The sequence below is a fragment of the Lentinus tigrinus genome, assembly GCF_003813185.1.
Source record: "Lentinus tigrinus ALCF2SS1-7 unplaced genomic scaffold L226scaffold_2, whole genome shotgun sequence".
NCBI lineage: Eukaryota > Fungi > Basidiomycota > Agaricomycetes > Polyporales > Polyporaceae > Lentinus > Lentinus tigrinus.
The window spans coordinates 1,571,273-1,582,288 of record NW_027137911.1 but is presented as its reverse complement, the minus strand read 5'-3'; the positions used below and the strand labels follow the sequence as shown (position 1 = coordinate 1,582,288).

Here is an 11,016-nt window from a genome sequence, read left to right as displayed (position 1 = left end):
CCCGCAACTATGTGGAACATGATGGTATGGCTCCCATTGTAACTCAATCATGGCCACGACCGACCAAGTACTCAAACGAACGAGGACATATGTTGGCATTAATGTGTGTTTTTCCGGACGACAGAATCAAGAGAGGATTTTGGCGCATCCGCCTTCGGTTACCAGGGGGCTTGACAACGCTAGCGTTCGTGTCATGCAGTACAACCCTGTCGACTCCCTGAGGGGCTGAGATCTGAGATCTGAGACCGGAACGGTTTTCTTCTCGGCGTGAGTGTATTGCTTCAGACTTTACGAGTTCTAATATCGGCCCTGACACTGCAGAGGCGAGATTGGTTTCAAGAACGAGTCATGGTGGCGTGCACTGTCGGCAGCGCAATTGAGTACCCAGACCACCGGAGCGCCATTCTCAGTGTGAGCAGAGTTCAGTAGCAGTATTCAGTGACACTGAAGAGGCAATATCGCCGTTAAGATCAGATCGTGTGGTATGTATGACGGCTGTGGCATCCTCAGCTACCACATCCAGTGCCTGCAGGGCACCCTCGTACTACGAGTTCCTACCATGACTCCATCCTCGGAGCAGTGCGCTCCGGTCAAACTGTGACGCTGGCAAGGCGACTGTTGTGGCCAAGATCCAAAGTGAGTGTCTGGAATTGGCGCGAATCTTATACGATTCGATACCAGACAGATGATTGCTACCGCCTCAAGGCCTGGTGGTTATCATGGCTACCTCCTAGTAGGACTCAACGCCCGGATAGGATGTAAAATGCGCACTGCGGTGCCGCGATCATCAGGGTGAGCGGTCCCAAGCCCGAGCACAGACGGACTCTACGTAAGGCGAACCGAACTGGGGAGCGCGACGCCCACCGTGAAGGCATGGGAAAATGTACATTTCCTTGTCAGAAAACTCGAATACGACCCTGGGCCTGCTTATGTACCTCCTGCAAGTCCGAGCGACCTCCGCAACGTTTAGCCACCAAGCGAAAGAGACTTGCGTTGTGCCTCTTCTGGTAGGAATTGGAGGATCGGCGTGGATGATCTCATATACTCCCGCGATTATGGAACGTTCAGATCGGTGACCAATCGGCGTCGACCTGATCGGAAACCGAAGCGCCCATATTGGCTGGCCGGCCCCGAGCGCTTCCGCAATCACCAACTTGCCGACGACACCGCCGCCTTCCAGGCCAGCTCGGCCCACTCGGACGATGACTCTCCGCAGACTGTCAGTTTCATCTCGCCCAAGTGTGGTCTGCGAACTTCGCTGAAATGGTGTGGTTAGTAGCACTTCCTCTCCGTATGGGCCTCCATTGAGCCGTTGCATGAATCAACGATACTGGGTCAGGAAGACCTTCTGTCCATGCGGATTCAGACGCGGGCAGCCGTAGGGCACGGTCACACCGGCGGTTGCACCCACAAAGAAGGTGAGAGAAATGCCTCCGTTGTTGTGATCAGTGTTTCTGATATTCCAGGTAACTCTGTCAATTTTCTCTCCTGGATTGGCGGCCATGAGGCATCCGAATATTCGAGCGGCGGTCCGTCGATGCCCCGCCGCATGCTACCCAACGACTCCTAGACTGTGGCGTTGACTTTGTACTGCTTTGTTTGCAGAACAAGAACGCTCCTGAGCGGCGAAATGACCGTCCAGAATGGTGAGCACTCTATCCCGGATGGCATAGGAAGTCGTCGCCACACCCCCCGAATTGCAATACGAGCTCACTTCCAACATCCAGTGCGTTTGGGCTCGATAGCGATCAGTACCGACACGTCGCCTGAGGCTCTCATGGCCTACGTCAACGCGTCACCATGACCAGCTCTCCTACGACCACATGAGCGGATCGACTCAGGCTCGGATCCATAACCCCGATCAGGGCCAGTAGAGGCCATACCGCGCACCGACTCGGATGGTGGCGTGCCCGCTCCCAGCGCGGCGCAACTCTTTCTTTGGCGACCCATCATCGCTGCTACAGCGCGCTCTCACCGCGAACTCTGAGGCAACAGCGGCAGCGCCCTGCACGGACACAATCAGCCCCCGCTTCCCCACCTCGTCTGGGTCCATCAACCTCACCCACACTGGGAGCTGGATGCTGAGCTCCCGTCCGCGCGCGGGGCGGACACGGACACGGGGGTTCGTACGACGAAACTTGAATACGTGTTACGATGCCTCCCCCCCGGGCCTCAAGTCCATCCAAAGACACACACGGGGACCCACAATCGATACAGCCCGACAGAGGCCCCCCCGAGAGCCCGGCGGGGCTGCACTGGACGACGGCGGCAAGTGTGTTGTCTATCGATTGACCGCCCGGCGCGAGCCGTGTAATCGTGTCCAAGGAACGGTCTAGCGTACTCGGACAGGCGGGCGGGATGGGCTACCCGAGGTGTCGCGGGTGTGGCGGAACGACCTTGGTCGCCGCCGCCACCGTTGCAAGCTCCTGCGTCATAGGGTTCACGGCCGTCCCATCGCAGTTTCCGCGTGCCGCCATTCGTCGAGGTGAGTCCGTCCCCTCCTAATACCACGGAGATCACGCATCGATCTGACACCGCATGTGCTGGTGCTCGAGAGTTGCGCGTCATGGGCCCCCATCTGTTCTCCCTCGTACGGCGCGCTGCCAGTATCTCGACCTCAGTGCATCGAGGCATGTGCGCCGGGAGATGTGGATTTTTCCTCACCGCTAAGAGGGCGCTGCTCACTGTGTACGAACGCTCAGTACGGTACGCTGTTAAGTACTCCTCTCGAACTCGTCTAGATGCTCACAGAACACCGAACGCATTCTCCTACACGGAAACGACACGAACATCGCTATGGCTTCTGGGTGAGTCAAATCCTCCAGAGGCACGCTGCGAGTCCCCCTCGCAGCGCACCTGTCTCCGCCACAGTCGCTGACTGTGTAAACTATCGTCTACAGTGACCTCATCAACCTCCTCAAACGGACTAGGGACCCCGAGCGCTTCATTTGTGGTGACAAGATTCGGGGCAGCAACTGCCCCCAACTCGTCAAGCTCGAGGATGCTCAAGAACACCTGCGCGTTGTGCATAACCAGTACTTGTACGTCGTCCGCCTACTTCAGCTGCGAGCCTTGGTGTCTGACCGTCCTTTCAATTCAAGCCCGTATTTCGTTTGTAATATATGCGGATGGCGGTTCAAAGAACTCGCCCGTTACGCCAGGCATGAATGGGTGCAGTGAGTATCGCAGCCCGGCATCGTCCCCCCTGCACTTCGCCTCTGACATACTTCACCTGCAGTATCGTGGACGCACCTTGCATCGAATGCTCACGCAAGTTCCGTAACGCCAACGACCGGTTTGCCCATCTTTGTGAGAGACACGGCCTCACGCCAGAGAACTCCTGAGAACTCTGCTTCCAAGCAAGCGCGAGCGCAGCGCTCATAGACGAGGTCTGCATTTCTCCTATAGACTTTCCGCATCTCCATCACTGTCGGCTCCCTATCTCCGTCGCAAGTGTATAGCCATATAATGTTGTAGCGCACCCCTTGCTGTAATCTCGTAGAGTATATTGCACGTGTTGCACTTACTGTAGACCTTACTGTACATACTCCTAGAACTCGTATCATAGCGCGCTGTATATTTATATATCACACATCATATAGATCATAGAACTTGCTGCCCCCCCCCCTTCCTTGTGGTACTGGCGGAGGGCCCAAACCTTCTCCAGCGTTCAGTATGGGTCATGCGCATTGTAGCGTCTAGCTTTCCCAAGAGCGGCATCGTCTCTCCCGGTCCGCGGAATCCGTTGAGACGTGGTGAAGAGGGACGAGCGTTACTGACCATACCAGATAAGACCATCGAGGATCCCAGCAGAGCGCTCCTCGGACATGAACCCATGAACACCGGACCTCCGGCAGCGTCGCAGCGTTATGCACTAGCACTTTATTGACCGAGTACCGGAGAGCTGTGGAGTTGCCGGTCTGTGCAGAATGCAATGGGGAGGTTGCAGCTCCGAGAAGCGTTGCGAGGGCCGAATATTCATATGGGTATTTGCCGACTGCGGGAAACAAAGATGGAGTGATATGTAGCAGGTAAGGTTGCTGGTAAAGTTACCGCACCGGCGCGTCGAGCTGTCGCATTCATGCCGTTCTGCTCTAGTCATACGAGGGGCAAGTCGAGTCGGACTGAGGAAGACGAATCCGATGGCGTCAACCCTCCCGCAAAGACGTCGGGCAAGTACCTCTCTCACCAGCGCGCCAGTAGCCATGCCACGGACCTGTTCACGACGTCCATAAGACATACTGAATCAGCACTAATGACTCGCACAGCGCTTTCCGGTGACTCGACTTGAGGTGAGGCACTGGTAGCGCTTTGCGAGCGACATGCGTGTGGGACCGGCATTTAAACAAGAGGCCATTGTCGTGGAAGGACGAACAGCAGAAGAGCACAGATACGACCTTCCGCGGATTTTCACTGGTGCAAGAAGGGGGTGCAAGAAGATACCGGTGTGGATCGGAGCCTGACGCAGCGAAGGGGGGGTTCTGTGAGCGCCTGTGGTCCGGAGATTGGCCAGAGGCGAGTCCAGCTGGAATCTAGCGCGTCTGGAGAGGCCTTCGACGCTGCTTGGGATGCATAGTCTGGGGTTGCCGTCCACGGTCGCGGGTAGCTTCCTAACTCCGCCTATCACTGAGCGCTTGTGGCACTCACCGCTCTGAAGCTTCGTCGCTCTAGAAGAGACGCTGGGGGACGGCCTTGAGGGAGAGTGGACCGCAGAAGATGCGCCTTGCCGGTCCGCCGAGGCGACCATGACCCTCCTTCAGCTGTAATACCCCTGGAGCACAAGGTGCAACCTGAATCTCTGTGGGTGTGTGGGTATGGGCAGTAAACAACGGCGGAGAGACCCAGGCGCGTGCTAGCCCGTTTTCTTTGTGTTCCGCAACAGGGTTTAGAGTTGGCGACCACCGCCGAAAATGAAGAGATCCTCTGATATCGACCATGTACAGCCTGCGTTGACCGGGACAGCCGCAGACTGGAAAGCCGACCGGCGGGAGGACGAAACCTGACGAAAACGTGGGCGAGGAAAGCGATTGTTGGGGAGCGGTGTCTGCGCGCGGGAGGAGACGCCAGCTCAGAGGCTGGCGCCAAGGCTCGCGGGAGCCGCCCACGTGGCGGGAAAGTTTGGCGCGGTTTGCCCGTGTGGGTCCTCCCCTCGGCCGTGCCGGAGGATCCGGCGGCGGGGCTGGCTGAGCATGGCGGACACGGGCGGAGGAACGCGCGCAGGCTACCAGAGAAAGGCCGGGCGCACACGAGATTGTCGCCAGCGTTGTTCTTGTCCCCCGTCAATATCCCAGACATTGGCACCAATCGCGATCCTCGCTCCAGTGCTGGTTTGCATCACTTTCCATGCGCCCACAGCGCTTCTGCTGATACTCGATTTCAAGGGCCGACCATCCCTCCGCGCCGCTATAAGAATCCGCTCCCCCTTGTCCTTGCATTACGTTCCCCCCCGCCTCCCTGGAGTCCCCCTTTCCTCTTAACCAGTACACACACTGCTTCCCCAAGATTCTTCTTCGTCCTTCACAATTGCTTCGGTGAGAACGCGCCCTTCGAAATGCCGCCCCGCCACACCGACTTCCATCCCGGGACTCTCGGACGGTAAGTGTGGCGAGTGATTAATTGCCAATACTCCCCCCTCCGGGGGCATCAGTATCGGTACTCTGGATACTGTGGACGCGTTTTGGGCTGTTCTCGACCATTTGTCGTCGAATTTGAGTGCAGGGAATCGTTATACTGACCTCCGCCACAACCCCCCGGCGCAGGCATCCGTCCGCAAACTTCGATCAAAGTCCTTCAAACAGCCCCATGATGTACTCTTACCGCGTTCCACCGCTTGACACCCCCTCGCCACAGTCAGATTCATCTTTTTCGCCCCCGACACCGGTTCGATGCATTACGCCGCCACAGTCAGTATTCGCTTGTAAACATTGTTTTCTCCTTTGTTGCTCACCTTATTCATCTCTCCAGCACCGGGTCATTGCTCGAAAAGCACGCCATCTCATCTTATCCTGCCAAAAAGACCCAGCTTCCGCTATCCGTCTACGAGCTCCCGACCGCCACATACATGTGGGCCCGCTGGACTCCTCGGGAAGAAGCTCCCCGTTCACGCGAACCAGTCATATACGTCAAGTATAGACCCCCTCAATGCGATGTTGACTCCAGTTCGGGGTATTCCCGCGCTACGTCGAGCAGTTCCTCGCAGTGAGTCTCCCAGACATTGACTGTGGCGGAAGCTAACAGCCGCTCTCCAGGACGTTCTCCTCGCACCCTTCGCCCGTCTCGACACCGCCGCCCTCGTATTCTGCGCGTAAGAGATGTTCCTCGGTGGATTCGGAGTGAGTACGCACCACATTGCCTCGACGCCACTGCACTCACGGCTTTACTGCGCAGCTATGAATCGGCTACCAGTCCCTCGGATCGCTTCCTCAAACACCCTCGGTAAGTGCCAGTCATGGGTCGCCGCCGTAACAAAGTAGCTGAACTTCTCGTATCAGGCTTTCCCACAACAATGCGCCCAGGAGGGTCGTCTCGGCCCGCAGCGCCTCGCCGCCGACGCTCCCTGCACCCCCCAGTTACAAACTGCGCCCTGTGGACAAAGCGGAGGCCAATGTCTCTCACAGGTTCGGCGCCGAATCCGACGTCGAAATACGACCTGCGAGGCATCCCCACCCTGGTCATCAGTCAAATTCGTCGAGCGGTGGTGGCGCGATTCTCGTTCGATCAATTGCGCCCGCGGCCGTCCCTGCGTTCGATAACGCAGCGCTCAGGGCAATCCGGGAGGACGATCCGAGAAAGAACGAGTGGACCAAGTACACGCACCCGCCGCCTGACACCAGCACGGGTACCGACTTCGAGTGCACCTGGGAGATCAAGGAGCGCGACGGTACCACTAGGCGGTGCGGCTACTCTTCGAAGAAGCACCTGGTCAAAAGACACATTGAATCAAAGCATCTTCAGCTCAGGTGCGCCGCTCACGTCGTAGGGTTTCGAAGCAGGGCGCTGATCCTCGTCACCTAGACCGTGTGTATGCCCTGTTTGCGGCAAGGGGTTCGCTCAGAAGAGTAATCTGGACACGCACCTTAACACCCAGTGCGTTGATTTTGACTTTGACGTGTTTCATCGTCATCTGACTCGACCGCGTCTCGTAATAGCACTGGGCATATGCCGCACCAATGCATCTACTGCGACGAACGCTTCAAGGATCCAGCGCGAAGGCACAGGCACATGATCCAAGCCCACGGACACCAGTCGTCGCGCACCAAGAGAAACAGGATGCCGTTCCCCAGTGACGGTGATGTTGCCTCTTCTGCGGAGACCTCAGAGCCTGACGCTGAGACTTGACGACCCACCCCCAACGCCGCCGCCTCCGACGATATCGACGCTTCAGTAATTGACCGGAGGAGGGCGTTGCGGACTCTGAACATCGAATTCGGTTTCGTCTAGAAGCCTAGCTGGCGGTTGCGCTGTGCGAACCGCCCTGGCTTGTAGGCCGATCTATGATATTCCTCTTTGGGCCTTTCGACGCTGTGTTCCTTCCTCGCTTATGCTGCTGTTTCCGCGCTCTGTATATCTCCCCGCCGTCGCCAGTATTGTATCGTTATTCGGGCCATGCAAGTTCGCTCCTCCGTGTAAAGACGCTTTCCGCTGCCAGTAAAGTAGCATGTCGTTAGCTCTGTTCGTCCCCCTCGCTGTCCTCCACTCGCCTGTATTCTAGCATACCCCTTATCACAAGTTATACTTGGTCGTGTTCGTTCCCAGTACTTGCCGGATAATCAAATCGCCGGATGTGCAGAGGCCGTTTCGAGATGGTGGCAATGAGGTGCAGAACGTTGGATGACGTACATCCTGGGCGTCCGCGTCTGCTCGGCGCCTGTTTGGCGCTGAGGAAGAGCCGACCGACCGCGCGTGAGCGAGCGCCGTGTCTCTTCCTTGTACAATGCCATCCAAGCAGCCCCAGCTCGGCAGTCTCGCTATCCAAGCACCCTCATTGACTCCGAAGACCGTGCACGTTTCTCCATCAACATGCCATGATATCTCTGTCTTCAAGGGTGGGTTCTATCAGCGCTGTTGGCCAAGGAGCACGTCCTCCTGACGCACCCACCCATGGGAACCGCGCATTGCTTGTGGTCCTGTAGATCTTATGAGTCAGTACAGGAAGCTCGACGACTCGATCAACATGCGTCTGAACCGCACGAACGCACAGTTCCGGGATCGGGAGCGGTCTGGCCTGAGCAGTGGGAAGGGCGACGTCGAGGAGCAGACGTGCGCATACGTCTGGCGGGAGCTCATCGGTGCGCCCCCCTTGTTTCCGCCTACTGGCGCCGTCCGTATCACAGAGCTAACCGGGACGAAGCGAATTGGTCTCGTCGGAGAGACATTGTGGGCTACTGTGTGGGCGTGCTGGACGACTCCGTGGAGGAAAAGCGTCAGTCGCTGCAGGACGCTGGAGACGACGTCTCAGCCCAACGTAAGGCTCGTGGCGCCCTGTATGCCGAGGAGGCCAAGGTTTGTACCCAGGCGTCCCTCCTTTGACATCGTGGAGTCGCTGAAGCGCATGCGCCCAGCGGAATCAGCTACACAACGAGCTCGTGGTCGAGAACATTGTGCGCAAGCGCGCATTCGACGGTACGCACTTCCGCTCCGCTTCCCACTGACATATCATGAAGCAGAGCGATTGTGCACAGCGTTCCGGTCACGGTGTCGATACTTTGAACCACCGCCATCGGATCCAGAAGCTCGCAAGTGGTGGGATGCCGTCTGAAGGCTGCTTCCATCTGTGCCCATCGGTTTCAAGCTCACCCCCGCCCATCCTCATCTTCCATATCTTGTTTCCACGACGAGAATGTCCCTAATCATGCCAGCATCATGGCATCATGCTATGGAGAGATTGTCCTGGTTTTTGTGATGATCCTGTCGCCAACGAAATGGGGGGTGTTCCGCCGGAAGCAGGAGTTGTTGTTCTCTCGCGCGTCTAGTACATCATGGGATGAAGGTTCGGTGTCAGCGCTGTTGTATGTTGCGCGCGATGTCCGCGCTCACGCTCGAATGCAGTGCGCGCTTCTATTGACTAGAGAACGGTAGAGATCTGCTACTTGCTCCGTGCGGGCGGGTGTTTTCTTGGTGATACGGAGCTCTTAGTGACGGGGCTTCTGCAGCGGAAACGCCCTCGTGTTTCGACAAGCGAACCGGCGTTGGACCTACAACCTGTCGTGCGTGTCTCCAGGCCGGAAAATTCCAAATTCATCTGCTCCGAGGTCGGAGGATGGGTTCATCTTCCAGCGGTGAAGTACTGGTCCATGTCGCTGCGATCGTCCCAGCGAATTGGATGCCGATTTTGAAAAGACAGATTAGCCTTCAAGATCTTATCGGGCAAGCTATGTCCCTGGTCACGTGGCCATGAGGACGCCTTGCGCAACTCTCTCCGCCCTGCATGTCATCCCAGTGTCATCCCAGCCGCACTGGGTAAGTCGCTTGCGGCATTGTCAGCCAGGCCGAGACGACGTGTAGCAGGCCTCGGACTGACTCTTACCACCACCATGCGTACCGCTAACTGCTTCCTCTTGCTATCTCTCGTTTCTGCGACATACTCGAGGGTCGTTGATCCTCTCGTCATCCAGCCGGATGGTGCCTTCTCAGGAGCGCAGGAGGTCAAAGTACCGGTAGTGTTGGGGGTCATGAGCGGTTGCCCAGACGCACTACTGTGTGAAAGCGTATTCGACCATGTGCTCGACCGCGTTTCAGCGAAAGTCGACCTCAGTCTAACGTTTATTGGAACGTAAGCAAACAGCATGCCGGTCGTCCATGTCAAAGTACTGATGCCAATGGGCGCTGGGCGCGCAGTGTGAACGCATCTGAACCAGACTTCGGCGTGACGTGCAAACACGGTCCACAGGAATGCGCCGGGAACGTGCAAGAGCTGTGCGCGCAGAAGTACGAGCCGTTCGACCGCTGGTGGGAGTTCGTGCAGTGCCAGAACTTCCAGGGTCGCTACGAGGTCGGGAAGCCTGAAACGGCGCTCAAGTGCGCCAAAGCTGCGCAGTTGGACTGGGAGAACAGTGGCGTTGGCACATGCGCTGGACTAGATGGTGACGGCAAGGCCGAGGAGGGCGTTCGGCTTTTGCGAGAGAATGTCGTGGTCACCAAGAAGATGGGGATCGAGTGAGTGCATCGTGAGCCTAAACTCTAACGTGTGGGTTGACGAGGCGCCCATACACAGGAAAAGCTGCACTGTGATTATCAATGGAAAACAGGTGTGTGTACGCGATGGAGCGTGGAAGCAGTGTGAGGTGCGGACTCACTTTGTTCACCATTGCTACCAATGCTGAATCGGCGTTGATCATCCAGGGTGGACACGAACCTTCCGACTTCGTCAGACAAATTGAGGAGGAGTACAGCAAGCTCAACAAGGGATGAGCACGGCGCGGAAGGAGATGTGGAGGAGGTTCCCGGGACAATGAAACGTCTATTCATGTACAACAGTGAATATCAACCTCCCAGGATTAGCTCGTATCCTATGATGACGAGATTGAGGCCAATTAAGGGTACTGCGGAGGTGTCAGTTGCCTGTAACAGGGACATGGCTGCAGACTTACTCCGCATTAGCGTCCTAACGGCGCCGATGAGGTTTATCATTCTCCCTTTCACCCCGATGTCCTGCCCTCCCGCGTACGCTGCCTGGTCGTATGGTTGCGCGTAAGGTTGTGCAAAGTTCTGACCCATAGGCTGTGCTTGTGACGAAGACCAGCCAACTGATGAAGTGCGAGAGAAGCAGAAGCGCCATGAGCAGGCAAGTCCAGGAAGGCATACATAGCTTCAGAACGTACTTCGTGCAAGGAACCGGTCCTCGCTGAGCACCGCCATAGCATTCACAAGCAGAATGGCGACATAGAGAATCGTTCCAAGGGTGAGAGCCATGGTCGTCCCCGAGCCCGGATGAGAGAGATCGTGGTGGACGTGTCGTAAAGCGTGTACCGCACAGGCGCCTCAGAGCACGGCGTGGCGTTGCGCACAGAGGCGCTC

The 11,016-nt window shown here is 57.2% G+C and overlaps 5 protein-coding genes across 5 annotated transcripts; 4 read left to right on the top strand and 1 right to left on the bottom strand.

The window, feature by feature from the left end:
- Positions 1-2,315: 2,315 nt before the first annotated feature.
- L226DRAFT_529661 (uncharacterized protein) lies at positions 2,316-3,626 on the top strand. Its single transcript, XM_067679665.1, has 6 exons — positions 2,316-2,485; positions 2,556-2,701; positions 2,735-2,737; positions 2,926-3,041; positions 3,102-3,176; positions 3,239-3,626. Exons 1-6 carry the CDS (start codon positions 2,359-2,361, stop codon positions 3,342-3,344), a joined length of 573 nt encoding a protein of 190 aa, XP_067541819.1. The 5' UTR covers positions 2,316-2,358; the 3' UTR covers positions 3,345-3,626.
- Positions 3,627-5,430: 1,804 nt separating this feature from the next.
- On the top strand, positions 5,431-7,731 carry L226DRAFT_529659 (uncharacterized protein). The gene is made up of 8 exons (XM_067679664.1): positions 5,431-5,595; positions 5,760-5,903; positions 5,965-6,198; positions 6,249-6,332; positions 6,388-6,435; positions 6,492-6,959; positions 7,015-7,086; positions 7,149-7,731. Exons 1-8 carry the CDS (start codon positions 5,552-5,554, stop codon positions 7,336-7,338), a joined length of 1,284 nt encoding a protein of 427 aa, XP_067541818.1. The 5' UTR covers positions 5,431-5,551; the 3' UTR covers positions 7,339-7,731.
- Positions 7,732-7,933: 202 nt separating this feature from the next.
- Positions 7,934-9,252, top strand: L226DRAFT_477663 (uncharacterized protein; the record flags this gene model as incomplete). Its single annotated transcript, XM_067676763.1, has 5 exons — positions 7,934-8,045; positions 8,133-8,288; positions 8,351-8,502; positions 8,562-8,622; positions 8,682-9,252. 5 exons carry the CDS (start codon positions 7,934-7,936, stop codon positions 8,756-8,758), a joined length of 558 nt encoding a protein of 185 aa, XP_067541817.1. The 3' UTR covers positions 8,759-9,252.
- Positions 9,253-9,442: 190 nt separating this feature from the next.
- L226DRAFT_608512 (uncharacterized protein) lies at positions 9,443-10,533 on the top strand. Its single transcript, XM_067685939.1, has 4 exons — positions 9,443-9,772; positions 9,838-10,155; positions 10,214-10,283; positions 10,342-10,533. The coding sequence occupies exons 1-4, from the start codon at positions 9,534-9,536 to the stop codon at positions 10,408-10,410; spliced, it is 696 nt and encodes a 231-aa protein (XP_067541816.1). The 5' UTR covers positions 9,443-9,533; the 3' UTR covers positions 10,411-10,533.
- Positions 10,345-10,955, bottom strand: L226DRAFT_608511 (Yos1-like protein). Its single transcript, XM_067685938.1, has 3 exons — positions 10,821-10,955; positions 10,590-10,745; positions 10,345-10,541 (listed from the first exon to the last, which is right to left on the bottom strand). Exons 1-3 carry the CDS (start codon positions 10,909-10,911, stop codon positions 10,483-10,485), a joined length of 306 nt encoding a protein of 101 aa, XP_067541815.1. The 5' UTR covers positions 10,912-10,955; the 3' UTR covers positions 10,345-10,482.
- Between the last annotated feature and the right edge of the window lie 61 nt (positions 10,956-11,016).